The sequence below is a fragment of the Takifugu flavidus genome, chromosome 18 (genome assembly GCF_003711565.1).
Source record: "Takifugu flavidus isolate HTHZ2018 chromosome 18, ASM371156v2, whole genome shotgun sequence".
In the NCBI taxonomy this organism is placed as follows: domain Eukaryota; kingdom Metazoa; phylum Chordata; class Actinopteri; order Tetraodontiformes; family Tetraodontidae; genus Takifugu; species Takifugu flavidus.
Window position 1 is genome coordinate 708403 of NC_079537.1, and position 23369 is coordinate 731771.

Here is a 23369-nt window from a genome sequence, read left to right on the forward strand (position 1 = left end):
TCTGTGGTAAAAAATAGAATGAAGTAGTGATGGAGACTAACATATAACTATAATTTTATATCAGACTTGATTTTGGGTTTGGAGCGGGTATATCCCAGCACTGACTCTAAACAGGTCACCAGGCCATCACATGGCACACTCACAGTGAAGGACTGTTGAAAATCTTAAAATCCCTGATTTAAGGAGCAATTCCACAAGAAAGGGGGGGGAAGTTCCAAATCTTAAATACGGTTGATACATTGATGAAACCCAGAACCTGGAGCATGGCTGTGTTTGCAAAGTTGAAACCAACCTATGCTGCTGCATTCATTGCACAGACATTAGTTTATGTGTGTTTGTGTGTTTTCTTTTCAGATCTGTACAGAGGAGCCATCTCCAGTTCCGTCCTCTTCTCCTGACATCTGCCCTCCAGATATCCACATTTCAGGTAAACCACCATGCACACCCTTTTGTTTTTGTTATAAATATAGTGAAGCTCAGTTTAGCTCATTTACACCTTTTCTGAGACCATTGTTGAAAGTGGGGATTTTATAGAGTTGCCATAAATAAAACCCTAAGATGATTTAAAAGAGCTGACTTGTTCCCGACTAGATTAGATAACCACAATGCTTGCTTACAAAGCTTTCACACAATGGCAGAAATCTCTGATGGTGGATATAGATCTTTCTTCTGTCTCAGCTTTTATATCATGATCTCATTCTCACTCATCTCCACTCCCCTATTGCACAGATCATTAAAAATTCAACTGCAGTTTTAAGCAACTTCTATGAATTATTCAACTAGTCTGAGAAGAGCACGTCATTTTAATTGTGACCATTTATCTTTGGATCTTTGTGAGTGATGCTGAAATCTACGAGAGAAAGGAAGAAAACCTGGCTGATCTAAAACCAGCCTGACCAACTGAAAAGTGCCAACGAGTCAAATGAAGGATAGAAATCTTATGGTGAAAATGGTAGTCAATCAGCTTTTCTTCTAAATTTGAGTTTTTATGGTGATGGGGACACATTTGAAATATAGTCTGAGCTCAGAATTCTGTCAAACTTACTTATTTTAAAGTTTGATTTTTAGTAATGGAGACAAATTTTAACCCAAAACAGGAATCGATAAGTTAGAATCCATTGCATTGAGGCAGATTTCTAAATTCTACTCTAATTTGAATGCAATGGTGACTTACAGTAAACCCATCAACATCATTCAGGTGCCTTATCACACTAGCTATGCTGTTGTGAGTTAATGTCAGGGACGACCAGGGGGGGAAAATCTCTGTGGAGAGAACAAATGATGAATCACTAGATTAATTTTTGTGCTTCTTTGCAGTCAAGCTAGTGCAGCTCAGTACAGCAGGGGTGAAAGACCCAAAGAGATTACAAAGAAATCATACTTTTTTCATTCCACTTATATCATGAATCACACATTTGTATGGGGTCATCAGTAACAGTTTTAGTTAGAAAAATATCCTAAACATTTAGTTGCCTTGTTTTGTGCTATTTTACCACTTTAGGCTTTTATTCAGCTTATTATTTTTAACACAGAGGTGAAGGTTTGTTTGTTTTTTAGTTTTTTTTTGCTTTGCACAGTACAGATTCTGCAGTTTACAGAAAAAATCCCTTTCATGAAAATATTCTAGTTTATGTAAAAGCCTAAATCCTTATTCACCACCTTATTATCATTGATTTGATGGGAAACATGTTCACTTTTTAAAGCAAAGAACGTGACAAGAGACAACTCGATATAAAGTTAAGCATCACCCATGTGTAAAGCCAGCAGACAGCCTAACCAATCCTATTGGCCTGGATTAACCTTGCAAGGGTATTTCCTTGGTGCAATGACCTCCAGGTCCTGTTTCCTATTGGTTAAAGTGCTCGCTGCTACAGCTGTACAGTGTTTCCATGCAGGAATAACCTCATGATTGGACTCTATCTGCGCTGTTAATGTAAAATCAGCTCTGTCAGACTGTTCAGGTAGTAGAAGGGATGTGCAGAGGGACAGGAAAGACAGGTTTCTATTGCCACAGCAGGCACACTCACAAATCTGGGACAGACAAACTCATCAAATTAACATTTGACAGTGGCTGTGCATCCTGCCCTCTCTCACTGTTTCACCCTCACTCTCATCTCTATAATCACCTACCTTTCCACCGCTCCTCTCTTTTTAATCATCTGCTTTTCATCCTTCCACTCTGACACGCCATGTACACACACATGTGCCGCGCACACACACCCCACCAGACACACACCCCACCAGCACAACTCATTTTCATCCTTCCACTCTGACACGCCATGTACACACACACACTTGCAGACACACACATGCACGTGCAAACACACACACACATGCGCATACACCCCCCACCAACACAACTCATGTCACCCAAATCCACACAATATCTGTCTATTCCATCTGGAATCTTGTTTTTATTATACGTCGATATGCTATTGCCTCATATTTATGTTTTCCAAATGTCACCGTAGCAAAACTGGCATATATATTTCTTCTACACTGCATTGTTTTACACCACTTGTAAATATTTTATTCATGCTTTCTCTGCTCACATCAGTTCTGTTGCTTTGTCTTTCTTCAGGTTCAACCAATCAGAGGTCACCAGTTGGGGTCAAACCCAAGATAACACTGGATCCCTACACACGCCTCAAATCAGACAAGTTAGACTTGGTGAGTCCTCTGGTTAGATATAAGCAGATACATGTGTCCTGCTCTTTGCTGGAGTAGACTTCCCAAGGGAGGAAGAAGAGCGTGATCCACTAATAGTTGGAACACACCTTCTGGATCCCTTTTTGAAATAGAAGAACCACCGCAGTCTGCCAATCCAGAGATGCTGTCCCTGACTGGCAGCCCTACAATATTCAGAGACTTGACCTATTCAAGGTGGATTTCATCTACCCCCTGGGGTTTTTTACTGTTGAGCTTCTTAATTAGTGATGTATGACCCATCTTCTGGGTCCCTCAGCCTCTCTATGAAAGTTGTGTCAGTGGTATAGAGGAGATCCTCGAAGTATCTGCCATCAGCCTCCCCCAGGATTTAGTCAAAAGCTGGTGGTGGGAGTTGTTGACAGAGAGCTCCACCAGATGTTCCCAACAGAACCTCGCAATATATGTGGGTCTGCCAGGTCTTTCCAGCTTCCTCCCCAGCCATTGGATTGAAGCGATCAAATGATTACCACCTAGGTGTTAAGTTGACAGCTCAGCCCCTCTTTTGACCAAAGTGTCCACGACGTATGTCCAAAGTTGAAATGACACGACCCTCCGGCCTAGGGTGTTCTGATCCTACCCGCACTAATGGGCACCCTTGTGCTTAAACATGGTGTTTGTTTTGGACAAACTTTGACTGTTACAGAAGTCCAACAACAAAATAATACTTGAGTTCAGGTCAGTGGGGGCATTCCTCCCACTCACACCCCCTCCAAATAACACTTTCACTGCCCATGTGAAGTCCCCTGTTGGAGCACCTTCTAGTACCAAGTACAAGAATGTTGGTTTCTCTTTACTCCTGTACAGCTATTATGCCAAAACAACATTGAGAGACCTATTCCCAATTCGAAGGCCCAGGGAGGTGACTCCCTCGTTCACTTGGGAGAACTCCAACATTTGGTGGCTCAGTTGGGGAGCTGTAGCAAGCCCACACCAGCTTGCCTCATCTCACCATGGGCAATTCCAGAGTAGGAGAGTCCAGCCTCTTTCAAGAAGTTGGGTTCTACAGCCCAGACTGTGCATGTTGATGAGCTTGACTATCACTAGCCGGTACCGCTCAACCTCCCACATTAGCTTTATTGTCCCCCAGTAAGGTGACATTCCATGTCCCCATGGCCAAAGTCACTGACCAGGGGTTGGGTCGTCAGGACCACATCACTCGTTCTGGCTGCGCCAACCTGCCACCAGGCGCTCACCTGTGAGACCTGATCCCAGGCCTGGCTGCAGGATGGGGCCGGGGTGATGCCAGTCACTGCAATATGAATGGCCTTTGTGTACTTTTTGCCATCTGGGGCTTCAGTTTTGCCCTTAGTCTGACTTGTCACCCAGGCGCCACCGAGGGTCAACAACATTACTCCCAGGAGACTTAAAGTACTCAAACCACTTTACCACAGTGAGGTGGCACTACATGGAGACAGATCTAGAATGCTACTCCTATTTTTGCATGGTTATATATGTTTACCCATACATGGATGCATATATAGAGCTTGAATATACCCACGGGTGTGGGTATATTGTTGCTTCATTGATATCTTTGCAGTTTCATACGCACAGATTGAAATTTATCTTTGTGGCTCCCCAATTAGTATTTTGTACGAAATGCTGCAAAAATGGCTTCATATCAATGTTTACTCTCTAAATAATATACCTTTTAAAACAACAGTCATATATTTGAACCTTATAGTGTGGGAAGTTAATCTTCTGCACCATATTTCTCCAGAATCCTTACATTTTAGTCATTTAGTCAGGATAATTGTCATTAATACAATATAAATAAAGTTGGATGAGTGATGCAATGGTCACATAATTTGCATGAAGAGCTTGATGCACATTGGTTTCTGACTAAGAATGTCTTCATAGAAAAATCAACATGATGAATACTTTAAAGTCAGTAACACAATTTAAAGGAATAGCTTTATTTGATGTTCAGACCTGGATATTGATATTTATGGCGTCATTGTTACAGCTGCATTCAGCAAATGTAGACATAATATTGGATTGTAATAGTGGCACATCCCTGTTTGTAGTATACATACACATAGTATATGAATACACAACAAATCTGGACAGTGCTGAACAAGGTCTTCCTTATAATGCTTGTTGTGCTCTGCAAAAACTGCTGTTGGCTTAGTCTGAGGATCAATAGACAAAGGTTTGTGTTGGCAGAACTTGAATTGAAATTTAAAAGCTACTCAGGTAATTTTGCCTCGAACTTTCTTCCCTATCCTTCCATTAAGCCATCTGGAGTGATGCTCCAATGGCACCCTACTAGCTGGGTTTATATTTTGGTTTGTTCTGTCTTTGTGTCTCTCAGGCTTTGTCCTTTCTGGGGTTGGACATTACAGAAGAGAAGAGGAAGAAGCTGAGGCAGAGTCTTACTACTGACCCACAAGGCACTGTGGCCTACGGAGGTAAAGACACACACACACACACACGGATGTACGCGGTTCCAGTTGTGTCAGCAGCCAGGTGAAATATCTGTGTTGAAACCCTGTCAGATGCCTCTGCTTTGTGACAGCGTCACGTCAGTCTGCTTGTGTCACTTTGTTTTTGTGGTGTCACGTTGTGTAACCAAGAGACGACAGTGGAACTGAGGAGACACTCTAGGAGCTGCACTCTTATGGCACAGCTCTATTTAAGTCTTTCTAAACAGTCTCATTACCATGTGGCATTGTCCTTAAAATGTTGATACATGCCTAACATGATCCATCATCAAAAAGGCAACTTCAGTCTTGTTTGGATGTTGAGACTTCCTGTTAAAAGAGTATTTTGTACGGGGGTTGATGATATAATTAGAGAATTAAACATCAAAGGCATTACACCAAAGTAGCAAGAATGTGGGGGAAAAAAGTATAAGCATTTTCTTTTTTTCTTGAGCGCTGTATCTCTTTCGGGGTCATGGGGAGGGTGCTGGAGCTGATTCCCGTGCACATGGGTGAAGGGAGGGTACAACTCTACATGAATCATCAGCTCAGCAGGGCCCTATATGAGCATTCAGGGATTCATTACCAACAAGGGTATGTGTCATTATGGTAATAACTGTAGGAGTATATACTTTTACTGGTGTATAATTAATTTTTGATTGGTTTGGTCTGGTTGTCATGGTGATGCGCAGGGTTTGGGTCACATGAGCACTTGGAATAGTGGGTGTAGGCTATATAAAGGCTGAAGCACTTGCACTTTGAGAGGAGAGGGGGAAGTTAGGTAGACCTAATTTTTGTCTTAGTTTATATGATCGTTCGGATTGCACAACTCGCGTATAAGTGCACATTACAGCTGATTTACACATGTAAGCCTAAAGCCAATGAAGTCGCTGTTTTGTTCATAAATATCTCGAAACTTAACTGGACTCTGTGCGTCTCTATCGGCACATCATACCATGTGCTGGACATAACATCTAACTCCCTAGCTGCTTTGGAAATGATGGAAAGCACCAATAATAACAATGTTTTGGTCCTTCAGACTTTGTAGAGGCTACCAGGAGCATCTTCCAGGAGAACTTGGAGGCGCAGGGTTTAGGCACAGGTCCCTTCATGTTTTCCTACCACGAAGCAGCCAGTTTGATGGACACGTCAGCCTTCCACTCGCCTGTGAGGAACATTACATATCTTAGATCTTGTCACTTATACTCACATCACAGAACATTTATTACTTAAAATATCACTCTGTGTGTGTGTGTGTGTGCCTGCCTGTCCATCTGTTCACAGACCTATGAATCAGAATCCAGCTACAGCAGTGAAGAAATGGAACAGTTTCAGACAGAGGTGAAGCATTTGCAGACACAGATGAAGCAGCTTAAGGTCAGCAAACACACTCTTATTTTAGTTCTGTGTCTCTGCGAAATGCAACCAACATGCAACTATTTGGGACAAGCGCTATAGAAATACAGGGGTGCTTATTTGGTAATCCTGACAAAGAGAAAACTTTAAGATTGGATGATATTTGTCCGATATCTACTGCAGGGCTCGATGTCCTTATAAATACTAACACTCTTCCATCAATTAGACTTTAAACATCTGTTTATAAAGTATTTTCAAATAAATTGAAAAATCTTAAAACTTCATATGGCATAGAGCCTTATTATATAGGTACCTGTAGCTGTGAGATGGCCACTACACTGGAAATGTTGTGCAGAAATAATGTTTTTTGAGATATTTATATTTGGACACTACTGTCTGACTCTATACAATGCTTTTCTTTAATAATATTAATGCTTTTTTGGACCAATCAGTGGCAACTGTATGGAGATCATTTGGGTGTATTTTCTCCTGCCTGTGTCAGGTGGTGCTGACGGACATGGAGAACAGCAAGAAAACTCTGGAGGAGGAGCTGCAGAAGACGTCTGAAGTAAGGGTTTCTGTGACCATGTGTTGTGGAGGAACATGGATATTAACACCTGAACGTACTGCTTCTCTTCCCAGAAAGCCTGTGTGACTGTGGAGGAGAACATCCGGCTCAAGAGTCGTCTGCAGGCTGCTGAGGCCGATGTGGGACATCGGCAGACCAGCACTGCAGAGCAAGACTATGAGGAGGTGATCCAGCTGCTGGAAGCTGAGATCAGAGACCTGAAAAACCAGCTGGCTGGCAAGAGACAAGCCCGAGGAGTGGACACCAGTAAGGCAAGTGTCACCATTTCTGCTTCGTCACATGCTGCCACATCCCTTCTGATCCCTGCCTTGAATTTGGTGCTTTATATGCTTTATATTTAAGGAATACATCACGAAATTCTGTGGTATATGCGTGGTATAATGAGCCTATATCACAGCCTGAAGTGATGTATTGCTTTTATGAATAGTGAATTAGTAGTTATTCGAAATAAAAGAATTGCACTCTGAAGTCACCCCAAAAACACAGACACCAAAAAAAGCGGGACGACATTGTTGTTGCAAGAACTTTGGCTATTCGTCAATGTCTATTTTCTCGACATTAGTGTTGACTTCAGTGGATCGTTGGTCCAAACAACTGTCACTTTTTCTGAGGAGACACCAGGTGTAGCTGGAATGGAGACCGATGAAGAGGCTCCATATGGCCAAGTTTGCCACAATACTTAAGCCAGGGGTTTGTTGTCGTTGCTCAGTTGTGGCGTAATATCGGGCACAACTGTGAGCTAAGAACCAGACAAATGCATGAATTTAACTTTTCATTTTATATTTGCAAGTTGCAAATATGTTGGTAAAGTCAGTTTGTAACCTGAATGCATTTCAGTATAATCTATCCAGATGCACTGTAGTTAATTATTGTAAAGTTATATATAGCTGTTGATATTTTTTTACATTTTTCTATACACTTTTTATGGTACATAATTTCCAAGCACACTTTATTCATTTGATCTACTGAATAACAACAAAATTTTAATAATAAAACAATTGTAAATGCAATTGTAGTTTGGGCGCGACGTCAACATCATGAGTCCATCACCTGATCTCAGAGACCTGACAGCAGACTTTTCTGCAGTGGTATTAACTGGATTTAGATCACCTGATCCAATTGGCCACGACAGATGCACGTAATCTTACACTGTTACTACTTACCTGTTAACCAATTAATTTGACCTTCTGAACAAATCTTTTGTTCTTAACCATCCATGTCATCGTAGTTTATATAGATTTGTTTTCTACATTGATCCACTCATGGACTTCATGACACCTGGATGTGTCGCCTGCTGTGGCTGCTGATCTTTGATGTATTTGGTATTTGGGCTGGACCCTTGTGGTCACATATTGAACAGCAAGCAAAGAAGCCCAGAATAGAAGCCTCTGGGGACTGCACAGGCAGTTGAATGACTGTCTTTTTCATCCCTATAGACCAGGAATGCTTCTTCGCCTGCTTTTAAACTTTTTAAATGTTCTCCTGACAGGTAGACGAACAGTGCTGATCTCACAGTTATCACCACAGGCATAAACTGTAAACGTCTGGTGTTTCTCTGTTGGATGGTATTACTGATAGAACAGCAATTGAATAGAACAACACGTCAACAAATAGGCCTTTAGAGTAATTCTTGAATTGGTGGTGATCTTACATGTCAGTAATTATTTTCAACACCAACACTATAGCATAGGCTCACTTGTGACACATACGATTATGTTTATGTCTCCTATAAAAATGTCTCCTATACAATCATTGCTATTTTTGGATAGGATCTGCAGGAGTTGTTGAGCAGCTTGTACACAAAGTTACTGCTGATATCTTCCAGACCTTGATGCTCACAACACTTTTACAGTAGCAGCCAAGGTGACCAAGGTCTGTCTTCCCGGTAACTACCAGCCCAAGGCCTGAGTAGATGGACAGCTTTTTAAAAATCAGAAAAAGAATCTTTAATTCTGCTATACTTTCTAATCTGTTTCTAAACTGCCTCATGACTCATTTGTGACCGCTTCAAACTATACTTTTATTTATGCATGAATGTCATCTAAAAGTGCTGTGTAAAGCCTTTTCGGCGCATGATTCCTGTTTTCACGATGATGCAGACAGCTGACATCTGTTTCAGGATGATGTGCCGGATTTGAACAGGAGGCTGATGTCTATTGAATGTCAGCTCAAGAAGTCAGAGCTGAGCAGGAAGCATCTGGAGGTCACCAACAAGAAGCTGCTGGTCTTTGCTCAGGTATGAATTCTCATATTGCAGCACATAATTGATATGGAATCCTGAGAGTTTAATTTTGGTTTTGTTTGTTGATTATTGTTAACGCTGAGAAACATTATACAAATTGTTCAGCTTTAACGTGCTTGATAAGGAGACGTCAGGATATACGGTACATGTATTGTATGGAGTCCGTGCGCCATCTAGTGGTCATTATTCGTATGACCATTAGATGGCTCCAAATCAAACGTTTTAAACACATTTGATTGTAGTGCAAATTAGCCACTAGATGACAGACAGGCTCTTTTTCATGTGCAGTTATATTTATCACTATGTAGTACTTTACCTCATTTCTTTTTAATGTACTTTACTGGGGTTTTTTATTGTGTCAGGGAAATGTTTTAAGTTTTTGAGATTTTTTTAACATTCAAATAATTAGAATATCAGGTAGGTTTATCGTTTCTTAAAAACACTCATAGTGACATTTAACATTTTCAATTTTGTCTTTTATGTTTACCATGAATGCAATTTTTACAAATACAATGTCATTTTATAGGTTTGTGTTATGTTCTTGAGATCATTTCCTTGTTAATTGTATCTAATAAACAATTGACACTTTATTTGGTTCACTTTTATAAAGAGAATATGTTCTTTTATTTTGTCTTCAGAATGTCCACAAAGTGCTGACGACACCTACCCTGTGTGGAGGAGACAGCAGGTAAAACACAACATTGTTCACATGAATTCTCTCAACTCTGCAGTAGTTGTGCCATAACCACTGGCTGTGTGCGGTGTGTGTTTGTGCAGCAACAGTGGGTCGTCTCCAGCCAACGACAGTCCTAACCCCCCCTCCCCACTCATCGATCCTGCCCTCCAGCTGGCTGAGGAAGCTAAAGAGTTGGTGGAGGGTGTCAGCACTGTGGCGTCTGATGAAAAAGGTAAACACTGGCACAAACTGACAATAATACTACAGCAGGAAGAAATGTACACCACCCATGCATGTTTGTCAGTGCCAAAAAAATGAAAGTTTATCTGTCATCGATTGAAAAAAAACACACATGCTTCCTCTTACACTGTTTGAATGACAGAAAAAATCAAACTGCTCATAAATGTGTCAGTAAGATTAAGATTAAGATTAAGATGGACTTTATTCATCCCCGTGGGGAAATTGAATTATAGTAGCAGCGAATGCAGAGTAAAGAGACAGAAAAAAATAAATACAGATAGATTAGAATGTTATAAGCATATATACAGCATATATTATAAGCATATATATAATATATACATAATATAATATATACATATTATAAGCATTATAAGCATATATACATAAATATAGAATAAATTAGAAATAAAATTACAACATAAACATTACACAATTATTGTTGAGTTGGTTTGAGTGAATTGTACAGTTTAATGGCGGACGGCAGGAATGACTTCCTGTACCGTTCCTTAGAGCAGCGAGGCTGCAGGAGTCTGTTGCTGAAGCTGCTCCTCAGTTTGTCCACTGTGTTATGGAGGGGGTGGGAGGGACTGTCCATGATTGTCCGCAGTTTCAACACCATCCTGTCCCTCACCACCTCGTCCAAGTTATCAAGTCTACAGCCAACAACAGACCCTGCCTTTTTGATGAGTTTGTTGAGTCTGTTGGCATCCTTTGCTTTAATGCCTGTACCCCAGCACACTGCAGCAAAGAAGATGGTGCTAGCCATAACAGACTGGTAGAACATGTGGAGCATCCTGCTGCAAACACTGAAGGACCTGAGTCTCCTGAGGAAATAGAGTCTGCTCATGGCCTTCTTGTAGACAGCATCGGTGTTTGTGGACCACTCCAGTTTATTGTCCAGCTGAACACCCAGGAACCTGTAAGATGGGACTATTTCCACGTCCTTCCCACTGATGCAGACTGGGGAGGGTGGGGACTTGCTTTTTCTGAAATCCACCACCATCTCCTTCGTCTTGGTCACGTTGAGCTGCAGAAGTACAATATCAAAGTCGGTATAGGGGGCATTTCAGGTCAAAGACAATGGACATGGCTGCAGATATTTTGTGCTAAATGCTTGATTTCAATTTTGGTTAACCCATTTTGTGTGTGGGCTTTCAATTTGGTGTCCAACTTGAACCCTTTTTTTATTCCTTTGGATGGACAGCAGCACCAGAGAGCGTGTTGGAGGCCACATCAGTCCCAGATGTCAGTCCTCACATGTGAAGACAGGGAGGGAGAAGGAAGCACGAGGAAGCCGATCCACCATCGCCGACAATAACAGCACAACTTCAAATGATTTAAATATTCTGCTTACTCTGATTGGACGACCAAAGATTTAATGCCAAAGTCTTTATTAACGGTCTCACAGGATCTCCATGAGAAGTGATCTGCCAAATAAAGAATCTTAAGAGTTTCTCCTGACAGCAGCTGCATGACGAGAACACTCGCTCTCACACACACAAGTACACACACACAATGCTGTGAACCTTGTTAATACTCTTCCATCAGCTCTTTTCTACCCCTCTGCTTTCCATGGACTGCATGAGACTCCTCTTCCTTTGCATCATCAAAACCTGCCAACGCATCTTGACAACTACAGATGAACCGATGTCCATCCTTACTTGTTAAAGGATGGAGGTTTGGGACCTGTTGGACTTCATATCTCTGCATGGTTCATGTTGCTGTCTCCTGTTTGCTGGCGACATCTGTAGCTCCTGTTGTGTAAACTAGTGTTTGTAGTCATGTTTAGCAAACATCAGTTATCAGCTACATAAGAAACTGTTTTTTATTTAAAGACTAGATTTGGTTTTTTAATTTAAACTCACATCCTGTGTTTTCATCCAGATGCAATTTGGTGTGGCCTCATACATTTCTGTTACTGTTTTATATTAAAGGAATTACTGATGACGAGTTGGATTTTGCATTTATTGTCATTTCCAGCAATGGTAGAAAATGTTACAACAGTCAATGGAGAAACGCTACTAACCAGTCTCATTATGGAGGACTGAACCTGCTAAAACTAAAATACAGGTTTGGTTATTCTGTTGAAGCACTGTACAACTTTAATTTTGCATGTTTTTTAAACATACTAGAAGATTATGATCAAAGTCAATTCATTTTCAATAATTCCCCAACTTAAATTGAAGCTAAAAAGACAAGACAAGTGTAAGGGATACCTGTAGTGAGTGGTGCATAGGAACAAAACCACAAATATTTATTTGTTCAAATACAAATATTGGGAAAACCTAACATATAAGTTGTCATATAGAGCAGAAGGACTTCGTGAAGGAAATAATTCAATCTGTGAAAACACCTGCCAACACGGTTGAGGAGTTTCTGTGCTTCATCGAAGAAAGAAATCAAAAGTCAAACTACTGAGGTTTCACCGGCAGTTAAACCAACCGGGGATTCAACAGCCTACAGACATGATCAACTCTTAGAGCGACATCAACCAGAGCAAGAGTCACACTTCACCAGTTTTCTCCCAAAAGCTAAAGTGCTGGAGTTATAATCCTTTCTATCAGCTGACTGATTGAAAAGTTTAACCTAAATATTCAGTCATCTATAACATCTTTAAATACTCTGTCTAACTCTTGACAGGCTACTAGTTATTCCTCATGTTTATGATGCTATAAAACAAAATGATAGCTCAGCAAATGTCTCTTCTGATGCAGTATGACAGTAGCACAGAAGAAATTAACTTGTGAGGGAGAGCTTTGAAAAATGGTAAAATCAAACTGATCAGGAATCAAAAGCTTCACAACTTCCTGTTGATTAAAAAGTCTGTTTGTGTGACATCTCTTTAACTATAATAAATAGAAAAAAGTCAATTAATTCCCACAATTCCCTTAAAGAAAGTAAGACCTGCCTCTCTCATCTGCATTATGTGGCTAAGAGAGGCCGTAGAGCTTTCATGGGTGCCTACAGCAGCGTCTTCTCTGGGTTAGAACGGCTTCTGGAAAGTGATGGGGGGCGAACCAATGCTGTTTGGGCTGCAAAGGTTTGAATCAAAAGAATTGGGAGTCATTCCAACTATAGCATCGGCCTTGGGCGTGTCTCCGTAGAGGAAGTCATCATCATCCTCCCTGGGGCCCTAAAGCACATTGGTGTGTTAGTGAGAACTGCACATGAGGGAACTGGAAATAAAACAACAAGAACACAGCTTCTCTAAATGTGCTTGACTTCTCTGTGATCAACTGAACTGAACTATTAAAACACATCAAATCATCTGCAGCAGAGGAATCTCTGAAACGCTCCGAGGATCAGAAGCAGCATGTTGGATTGGGCTTTTGAAGTCAACGCAACTCTGGAAATGTGATGTTAGAGCCTGGCAGAATACAATACAGCAGGAATGTCGAACCCCAGGTCTCAAAAGCTGCAATCCAAACAAGTTTTGTGACCTACTGAGTAGCCTGGATTCCCACCTGCAGCCAGTGACAGCTGTTTCCTACCTGGGGGAGAGGAACCCCAGCTGGATTGTGGCCCTCAAGGCCTGGGATTCGACACCCTTGTACTGCATAATATTGACAGAGTCAAAATACCAGAAGAAAATCACTTTCAAATTAGCACAGATGAAGCAGAGAAGCTTTATCCATATAGAAGATATGTCACACACTTCCTGCATGAAAAAGAACAATTGCTGAAATGTATTAATCCCAAAACCAATGGGCAGCTACTTTTTGGAGACTTTATTCTTTTACCTGTTTACTTGTTCGAGGGGAAAGTAGCTCTGTGTCTTCAAATTCCTCCCAGACCTGATAGAGGGGCTCAATGGCCTGACCAGACCTGTGACGACACACATTTACAAGACAATTTCTGAACTACTTTTAGTTTATGGTAATTGATCATTTTACTGTAGGTGTTAACCAATTGGCCAGTCTATAATAAAAGAATAGATATTTAATTTTGCTAGGTGATAGTCATCTATAAAACAGCATCTTTACTGCAGAGGATTTAGAAATGAAAAAATGCAGCAGTAGGAAACAAAAGGACCAAGAGAGGTCATGAGTGAGTTCACCTCTTGAGAAGGTAGGGGTCAAAAGGGAAAAAGCTGTCTAGTGGATTGGTCTTGGTGGTCACACAGTCCCCCCCTGTGGAACTCCGGACCACTGGCAGCAGCTGACGGTTGTTCCTCTCGATCACATTGTAACAGAACACTATTTGATACTTCCTGCAAGGAAAGAGACCAGCTGTGACGTACCGAGGACCCACGAGGAAAAGCCCGCAATGCAACATTTCTACACAAAAGGTGGTGACGGCACTTTATTGCGTGTGTCTACACAGTAAACAAGTGAACAAGACTCCAAAGACACCATTAGTGATGGTGTGAAGCTCCACCGGTTCAAATATCATTGGAACGTTCATCAATAAATGATAAAGCAAAACCTCAGCTCAGCAATGTTATTCCACGTTTGATGAGAAGTCTGTACCTGGTGATGGCAGCAAACATGCTAGTGACTGTTGGCAGGCACAGTTTGAGAGGGTTCAGCTGGCACATGACGACCCGCTCCAGGTTCAGGCTCTGCAGATACTCCAGACCTTCCACACAAACACACACAATACTAGAAATATAAACAGCGAATGCTGCAAACATTGCAGTCGGCATGTTTTCAGATCCTTTTGCTCTTTTCACATTAGGTTTTACATTCAAACACCAACTTGCTGGTGCATCTCCATAAATAGTATACAAGGTGGGCGGCTACTTGTTGGGAAGAGTGTTCCTCCCAGTCACAAATCATATATATACTTGAAGCCTTTGTTTGAATTTTAAAGAGTATGGCTTACAAGCTAAAGAAAACCCAAAAGTTACCTGAAAAAAGAGAAATAAATGTGAGTGCAGAAATGTTGACCTTCTTAAAAGTGAGGACACTCCTTTTGCATGAATTACAAGATTGTATTGTGGTGAGTAGTGTGTTCCTGGGGTGTTATAGAAACTGAGGTTGCTTTAATAGAAGCCTTGAGCGCTTCTGCATTGGGTCAGGTGTCTCGCATCTTCCTCTTCACAACAGTGTTACGTTTTCTGGCCAATCACTCACAGGGATACCACACTGCTTAAACCTGGCTTTAGTCATTTTGGCAGTATGGACAGGTGCCATGGAAAATTAATTCAGCATTTCAATGAAGCTGGTCAGCAGAAGGCGGCATCAAGTGTGTGAATATCTTCTAGTACAGAGCTGTGCTGACCTTAGGCCTGATAAAAAGATGAAATGGCTCCCCACTGCCCTTCATGCATCTGCATTATTTCTGCTGACATCAGGACTGTGATTTCCAAATTAAACGATGGGTTGGTAGCAGCCTTTGTCCTCCATATGGCCATTCCATCTAAATTTACTAACGATTCTATTTCATTTTACAATCTTCATAATGCTGTGGTTATTTTTTAAAGATAATTACACAATGAGTTGACAACACTGAACTTTTTCATAATATTCTAAGTTTCTAAGACACTTAATTTTTGGTTTTCTTAAGCTGTCAGGCATAATCATTAAAGGAATAAATCAGAGTATATACGTTTATATACGTTTATTTTTTTTGATTAAGCAACTGAAATAAATCAACTTTTTGATGATATTCTAATTAGAGGCAATAGTATGTTGTCATTCAAATGTAAAATTTGGATATTTTGCTTACCAGATCATTTATACAGTATTAAGCACATTAAAATGCCTAATTCTGTCCAAGTTAAATTAACTAACAACTAGCAAGACGATTCCAGTTAGACTGTAATTTCTGGTATGTTCCAAAATTGTTATAGGATTAATAAACCAGGACAAGGACACAAGTGTAAACGACACCATTTACCATTATGATGCTGTCGGGACAGTAAAGTGATGATTACCTTTCTTCATATGGCCCTCCAGCAGCGCTCTGTGTCTGAAAATCAGTACATAGAAGACGGCCTGGCAGGTGCTATAAAAGGGTCCATGGAGATTGATGTCACAACAAGCCTGTTTGCCACTGCTGTTCTGGCTGTCAATGTAGCCATGTATCCATGAAATCAACAGGTCCAGGCAGGCCCGGACAGTGCTGCAAGAGAGGGCAACCACAGATTGGAGCAAAAGCAGAATCAAACGGGTTCTCACAACTAGCTGCAATGTACAAAGTGGTCTTTGCAGGAAAATAAACTCACAGCACTGGGATGAACTTGGCCCGGGCTAGGAAACTGCCCAGATACCCGGCAGCAGCTTGGCGGAGGATGGCAGGCTGAGATGGGTTCTGCAGGATCTTCCACAGGTGATCCAGGAAGGCCTCAGTCAAAGCCTTAACATAGAGAAATACTTTTACCATAATGTGTTCCTGTTTTTGGCTGTAATTTTGGCTTCTGTCAAAAAAAACCTCAAAGTCTGACTGGTTACCACAGGGAAAAAATTAGTGTCTGTAATTTAATTTAACAGAGCACGAACAATTGATGTTTCTTTTCTTTAAATGAATTAGTATCAGTGTGTGGCAAACTGACCAGTCTGAAGCTGCAAAGATAAAACAGTATATACTGGACGTGACAGGAAGCATGTGTTGGTAGAATAAGTTTGTCAAAGACACTCAAAAGATCTCTGTACAGTTCTTTAGTCCGTTCCACATGTAGAGAACCTGGGAAATCAAGCAAGAAAAGGACACATAAAAAACAACATTAACCCCTTAAAAATGTTTCTGTTAAAATATGTTTTATATTTGTTTTATAAACATGCTGTGTCAGAAATCACTTTCTATTCTATAAATAGTGCTTTCCCATTTTATAGGGCTGTACAAATGTTAGTTGAGGATCGCTGTACCCTTACCCTCAATGAATGCCATAATTTATAATGAAAAGCCACGTACAACCTAGCCAAACAATGTATACCATCATACGCTGCTGTCACATCCAAAAAGTTAATGATGATTATTAAGTAAAAATGAACACTAGCAGAAGAAAACCTTATTAATTCCAGAAAAAAAATCAGTTTTTGTGTTTTACCCTGAACTGTACATAGAACACATATGCAATCATTGAGTGAGAGATGCCAGAACAAGCTGCCATCCCCAAATCAGGGGGGTACCTTGCTCAAGGGCTCTTTGGCAGCGCTCTGGAAATCTCCTGGGGCCTCACGTAAAGGGTGCGTACACAGAAAAACATTGAGTTTTCCATGTTAAAATGTATCAAAAGTGAACTGACGATGAAAATGTGCAGTGCCCCATGCCAACATCGTGAGTGACTTATGCACATTTCTAGTGCTTTGAAGCCATTGGCAACCCTAAGTGGTGATGCCAGGGAACTGTTAATAATCTCAAAAGGGCATTCCTGAGAGTCATAGTAACATTAGATATAAAGAGACGAACAATTAACACACCCAGATGTTTATGAGCTGATATAAAAGTGTGTGAAATGGTGCAGAAAGCACCACTAAAACCATGGCAGCATGGGCGCTGTTTGAAGATATTGCCAATCTAGCAGTGTGTAGAGGAGGACTGGCTCAACAGCTACATTAGGTTCCCAGGGACAGTCCTCATGGAAATGTGTGCTGAACTGCAGCCACACTTGCAGTGTGACACAGCCAACAGCCCATACAGGTGCTGACCACACTGGGCTTCCCAAACACGGGATCATTTCAGAGAGAACTGGCCAACCGTTCGGGACTGAACAGGTCAACATGGTTGGCAACAGGCTACAAGCTGGCACCGTGCGGGATCGGTGGCTTCTTGTGAAATAAAAAATTGATTTGTACTAAAATGAATCCACTCCTGACAGGTCCCGAGCATATGGGCCCCTGAATATGATTCTGGGTTCAGCATCATTACTCATTAGTGGTTAAGTTTAGTGCTGTTTTTTGCTGCTACACTACAGATGCCACAACAAGACCCTTATTGACACTATGTTTAAAGTATTTACCGTATGTCATTAATCAAGTGTACAAGGTGTTAAAGTGACTTGCTTTTCCTCAGAACACAACTGTAGTGCCTGATCCATGTTAGTGGGGGAAAGTGATTGTATTAAGTAGAGAATATAACTTGTCTTCTATTTATCATTGATGCCAGAGAGCAGCACTGTCCATGCAAGTCTTTGTACATGAGGCCCATGGTCTCCTACTACCAGCCCACTTCCCATTGTTTTCGGTCTGCAACTGGGACTCAAACGGAGCCCCACCAGCCCAGTTCCCCACAGACTGAACTGACTCTTCACTTACCATTTACATGACAGATGTCCTTTACATAAGCCATCAACACAGCCATAAGAGTGTCCAGCCTCTCAGCCACTGAGTGAGATGTCACAGCCATCGTGGATGGGTTGGCTGGCATGTCTTCATCCTGACAACAGCAAAAAAACAAAAACAAAATGTAATGCTTATATGAATCCTGTATAACTGTTGGGTTGAATTAGCCTTGAATTTATTGTCACGCTAGAAAACGTGAAAAAGCTATACTGAACTAAAAAAACATCTAATGGATCGGAAAATGTGTGCAGTTGATACCATGTCAAACAGTCCCTCCTCCTTCAGGGGGTGTCCCTGCAGATTCTGCATAGCTATTTCCTCTGCTTCCTCAATATCTGATCTAGAAGCACTCACCTGAAACACAACACACACCAAGATTTTGGGGTGTATTAACCAGTATAACTTGTAATTTACATTATATCACTTGCTGGACTACCTACATCCAATTGGAGCATCTTTCCAATGATCAGCTCTAGTATGTCTCTCCTGATTGATGGTATATAGACTGAAACTCTCAGAAGATTGTGGACATAACACTCCTGTAGAAGACAACACAGAGTCAATCAATGAGACAGATCAAGTTTCATTATGCTTTGTAAAAATTGTTTTTCTTTGCTGTTATTTGCACCTAACCCAACCAAACTTCAGAACAGATTTCACTGATACTGTTTGGGAGTATCTTACTAATGTTCTTGAAGATTTCTGGATGAATGGAAAATTTTCTTGAAAGACAGGCATCAGAAAGTGACTTGTGCTGCAATAAATTGGACAAAAATATTAACTGTATTCCAAAAAATTAAGCATTATGTTGAAAACGATCCCAACATAAGTACAAGTCATTTGAACCAAGTGGAAATTGCTGAAATAAAACGAGAATTTATGGCTTACGATGGAACATATTTGGCGATGAGCTGGAGAGCCTTGTGACACTGATCAAAGTTTCTAGAAAGATCTAAAGAAAAAAAGAAGCTGTTTTTTTAAAGGAGCTGATCAGCAGGGCAGATAATGAAAGTGACTAAATGTCCTACAACAGGTGATTCATATTTCAATTGAAACGTGGAAAATAACACTTACTTTCATACTCATCCTCATCCTCCGAGTCTGAAATATTAACTCCCTCTACACAGATTCTAACTCGCACTGGAAAAATATAAAAAATAAACACAGGAATTTGAAGAAAGACAAAAACAGACACGGTAAGATAACAAGTCTTTTCAGTAATTAAACATCATGAGGTTTGAAGTCTCTGAGCAGCTACTAATAAACACATACTGGGAGTGAAGTAGGTAACCACCATCTTGAGGCAGGCACACAGGTAAACAGTCTGTGCTGAGACCAGGTTGCCAAGAAATGTCATGTACTCTTCCACAACAGCCTGTCTACGGCCAATCCATGGAAGTTTCTAAAAAAAACACAAAAACAATAAGTCAAGAGAACAGAATAAGCAACTGTTGTCCAAAGTGTAACACTGGAAGAAACGACTTAAATTCAGATACAGTATATCAACTGCTACCAAGCAACTTTTAAAAAAAAGCACATTTGAGCATTAAATATTTCAAGTAAAGCTTTACAATCATAATTTAAATTTAAATAAAATATAATTTAAAAATAAAACCAGCTTGTTATTTATTGCCTTCAAGAATATATTACAGAAAATATTAGAAGCCTTTTCTAGCCACCTTAGAGACAAATAAACAGTTTCTTACCAGCACAGTGTAGATTAGCTGTTCATGGTCTTTATTCAGCTGAGACACGCAACTCCGTATTTCTTGCAGCCAACTGATAATCTGAGCATCCTTTAATACAACACCATGTTTGTTATTGAAGAAAGCTTTAAAAAAAAGTGTAATTACTAAATTTCTATTGTAATATACACGATTTACTGCACCTTTATGCAAGGATCAGCCAACTGGTGCTTTAACAGGTCATAGTCAGAAGAGTCTCCCTGAGTTAAAACACAAGTAGTACTTTAATTACTTCCTTCCTTTAATTACGCATCCTTGCGTGCGTGTGTGTGTAAACAAGGTAAAACAGCTGAACATAGTTTTAATACTCACCTGTTTGTGTTTAGCTAAAATTTCGGAAACGCTCCCCCCAAATCGAACACTTTTAACTGGCGAAGCAATGGAAAACTCTCTACTGTCAATCTCCATATTTCACTGTGCCACAAAGAAACAGAAAGCTGTTCTGACGCTAGTACCTGCTCTTATGATAGCAGATTCAGCCGAAGGCGAGAAAACATTTTTACATTTTTACTGGAAGAGTCCACTATCCATATTTAGTGTGTTAATATTTTTCAACGTCTAAAAACAAATGCCCATATAAGAGAAAATTTGCCAAAGCCATGTGTGCGGTGTGTTTTCGCAAGAGGAAGAAAACCTGCATGTACGGAAGTGTTTACTGAGATCGGTGCCGCAGTCAAAGTCTTCCTGCAAGGCGCGCATGTAGGAAAATTGTTCCGGATGGTGTCAATGGACACGAAAGGATGCAAATCGATGTCTTCTTAAAATAACCGCCTATGTCATTTACCCCCGATTTTTCAGCAAATACCAAAAAAAACTGAACTGTTTTTGGATATATGATATTTACAAACAATTTTAATCACAACAGTAATAACAACAGATGCCTATTGACATACAAACAAGGTCAGTCAGTCAAACATGTAACATGGTAGAATTAAATGTCTTCGGCAAATTTGCAAACATGCCTTTTCGACTTGGGCAATTTTAAACCTTCTAATCTAACAGTAATAGAGTATAACTAACAAACTAAATAAACAAAATGCTGAGGAGGAATATGCGTTTCTTCACTCCTCCTTCGAGCTCTTCTGGGTTGTTGACTGATGCCTATTAGTGTGGCAAATTGTCAAAGGAGTGATGACACTTGACAGGCATGATGGGTTTCATTGACTGGAGGTCCTGGAACTTTCTCTCCTTGATTGGAAGAGCACATGGAAACAATCTTATCCATGCCATTGGCCTATTTGGCAACTGTACCATTTGTGACAGTTCGTCCCACACAGACGCTTTTGAGAATTGACAATATGAAATGGACCTTGCCTTCACTGCCAAAACTGAAGAAGCTGGGGTCTCCAGCCTTTTTTGCCTGGTCTGATGCTAAAGAAGTAAGATCCATTCAGTTTCATGAACTCATTCTGCTTGAGCCCTTTCACATGTTAAGCTGAAGGCCTGATTCTTGCAGTCTGGAGTATAATGACATAGTCTCTTGGGTTGAAGATAGAAAATTGGGTTGAAGTGCATGCTGACACACTCCATTTGTGTGTGGCCTGCAACAAGGTATTTCTGTGTTATTAGTACTCCATATTTCCTTGCACTCTCAGAGTATGCATCCGCCACACATGCAGTGTGATTCTGATAACTGCAACCGTCACTCCACATTATGAACTCCTTGAGTTCTGGATGGCCTTTGATCACACCTTAAAAATTACAATACTGAAGATGTGCAAATACAATCACAGTCCACCTTCTGATTTGTCTCAAATGTAGCAGTAGCCTTCTTTTAAACTCAAGCTGAAAAAAGTAAAGTTATGGACCTGCAGTTATGTTCTCTAATACAGGTTGCTGGCTTGAGTTTTGGACACAGTAGCACAGGTGCAAGTCCATTGTCCAAACATACTTCTCTTCATTAGCAGAATAATGACAGAATGACATGATTTGTTTAACTGAGGATTTAGGCAATTTTACCAGAGGTGGCCAGCATCAAGAGGAGAGGATTTAGGCAAAAATCTTTTTTGCAATTATTTTAGGAGGGTGACAAAAAAATAAATATTATTTACTTCAGTGACGATAAAACACAGGTCTATAATAGCCTCTAAAATTCAAAGAAAAATGCATATATAATGTGTTTTTGAAGTGCAATCTATTAGAGCAATACTCAGTTTTTAAAAAAAACAAACAACTATTGTAGGTCAATTTGGTGTTAAATGGAATTTTCACAAAATAACTACAGTATTGTGGTGTTGTTTTTTTTGTTTTTTTACATCAAATGTCAAGTGTTCCCACTTTACAATACAATTACAATGAATTGCAGTGAATACTCCTTATTTTTCCTTCATTTTTAACATTAGAAATCATTGAAATAACTGAAGTACACACATGGAAGTAGCAAAAAGTAAGAGGAAACAGTTTTTCAATGAAGTAGACTGGTTCCAAAGGTTGAACTGTTATCAGCATGGGTGGGAACAAGGAAGCCTTTTTCACCTGCTTGCTTTTGCAATTCATTTTACCAACTCAAATTTAGTCTCCAGCTCACATTTATCAAGAGGCTGTCTTATGGTGTTTATTGTTGTAGTGTTCTGCTTACCATTTAATTAATAGAAACACTCATTAACAGCAACTGCCTTTACCAGAACCTCGGCAGCTGAAAAATTTTGGTTCAGTTTTATAGTCTACAGCGAGGAAGTGTCCGCTAGATCACTATTTTAAGAATTATGGGATATAACTTATATCCCATAATTCTTAAGATAGTGTAAAGAACATGGTCTCGATTTTTGTCGATTTTGGTGTCCATTCTGCTTTGGGTGCACAAGCACTCCTGGGTCAGCAGAAGCCAGATCTGATATTAGAGCTGTAACTCATGAGCCTTTCACCTTTCCATTAATAATTTACTCTATTTATAACCTTTCATGTCACTGAAAATGAAAGACATAGTTAACATTGAAACAGATAAACATAGTGTTTCTTTAGATTTAGCAGGAGCACAGATTCTAATTAATCCTAATACCGGTATATAAACAGTAACAACAATATTATACTATATACACATATTTTTTCATATATAAAATGAAACTTTAACTTATGATTAGCGTTCTCATTAAATTACAAAATCATCAAACAACAGAAACCTTATGTCTCAGAAACAGTATTTAAAAAGTCGTTTCAGAAATCTTCAT

General features: G+C 40.2%; 2 protein-coding genes across 8 annotated transcripts in view; one reads left to right on the forward strand and one right to left on the reverse strand.

Annotated features, from left to right (window-relative positions):
- si:dkeyp-72e1.9 (syntaxin-binding protein 4) overlaps positions 1-12182 on the forward strand; it is a 51081-nt gene extending 38899 nt beyond the window's left edge. For 5 of the 7 annotated variants that reach the window (XM_057014546.1, XM_057014551.1, XM_057014549.1 and 2 more), the window contains 11 exons: positions 355-427; positions 2582-2670; positions 5021-5117; positions 6169-6296; positions 6414-6506; positions 6988-7053; positions 7128-7325; positions 9194-9310; positions 9955-10004; positions 10094-10224; positions 11437-12182. In XM_057014546.1, coding sequence (XP_056870526.1) covers positions 355-427; positions 2582-2670; positions 5021-5117; positions 6169-6296; positions 6414-6506; positions 6988-7053; positions 7128-7325; positions 9194-9310; positions 9955-10004; positions 10094-10224; positions 11437-11495 — 1101 coding nt within the window. In that variant the 3' untranslated portion in view covers positions 11496-12182. The remainder of the gene's footprint in view (positions 1-354; positions 428-2581; positions 2671-5020; positions 5118-6168; positions 6297-6413; positions 6507-6987; positions 7054-7127; positions 7326-9193; positions 9311-9954; positions 10005-10093; positions 10225-11436) is intronic. The other 2 variants (XM_057014550.1, XM_057014547.1) reach the window with 2 other exon arrangements.
- Position 12183: 1 nt separating this feature from the next.
- On the reverse strand, positions 12184-20869 carry rrn3 (RRN3 homolog, RNA polymerase I transcription factor). The gene is made up of 17 exons (XM_057014553.1): positions 20515-20869; positions 20346-20402; positions 20164-20253; positions 19730-19859; positions 19532-19597; positions 19346-19409; positions 19142-19211; positions 18898-18996; positions 18716-18811; positions 18431-18551; positions 16729-16859; positions 16402-16532; positions 16111-16298; positions 14702-14810; positions 14290-14442; positions 13973-14057; positions 12184-13365 (listed from the first exon to the last, which is right to left on the reverse strand). Exons 1-17 carry the CDS (start codon positions 20608-20610, stop codon positions 13216-13218), a joined length of 1836 nt encoding a protein of 611 aa, XP_056870533.1. The 5' UTR covers positions 20611-20869; the 3' UTR covers positions 12184-13215.
- Between the last annotated feature and the right edge of the window lie 2500 nt (positions 20870-23369).

What these genes read in the sequence shown, in the direction of transcription:
- rrn3 (XM_057014553.1), bottom strand. Translation starts at nt 20,610, where the DNA reads ATGGAGATTGACAGTAGAGAGTTTTCCATTGCTTCGCCAGTTAAAAGT. An exon ending in AGGAGGGACTGTTTGACATG is followed by an intron (nt 18,552 to 18,715) that starts GTATCAACTGCA and finishes TGCTGTTGTCAG; the next exon opens with GATGAAGACATGCCAGCCAA. An exon ending in GGAGGGCCATATGAAGAAAG is followed by an intron (nt 14,811 to 16,110) that starts GTAATCATCACT and finishes TTTGTGTGGAAG; the next exon opens with GTCTGGAGTATCTGCAGAGC.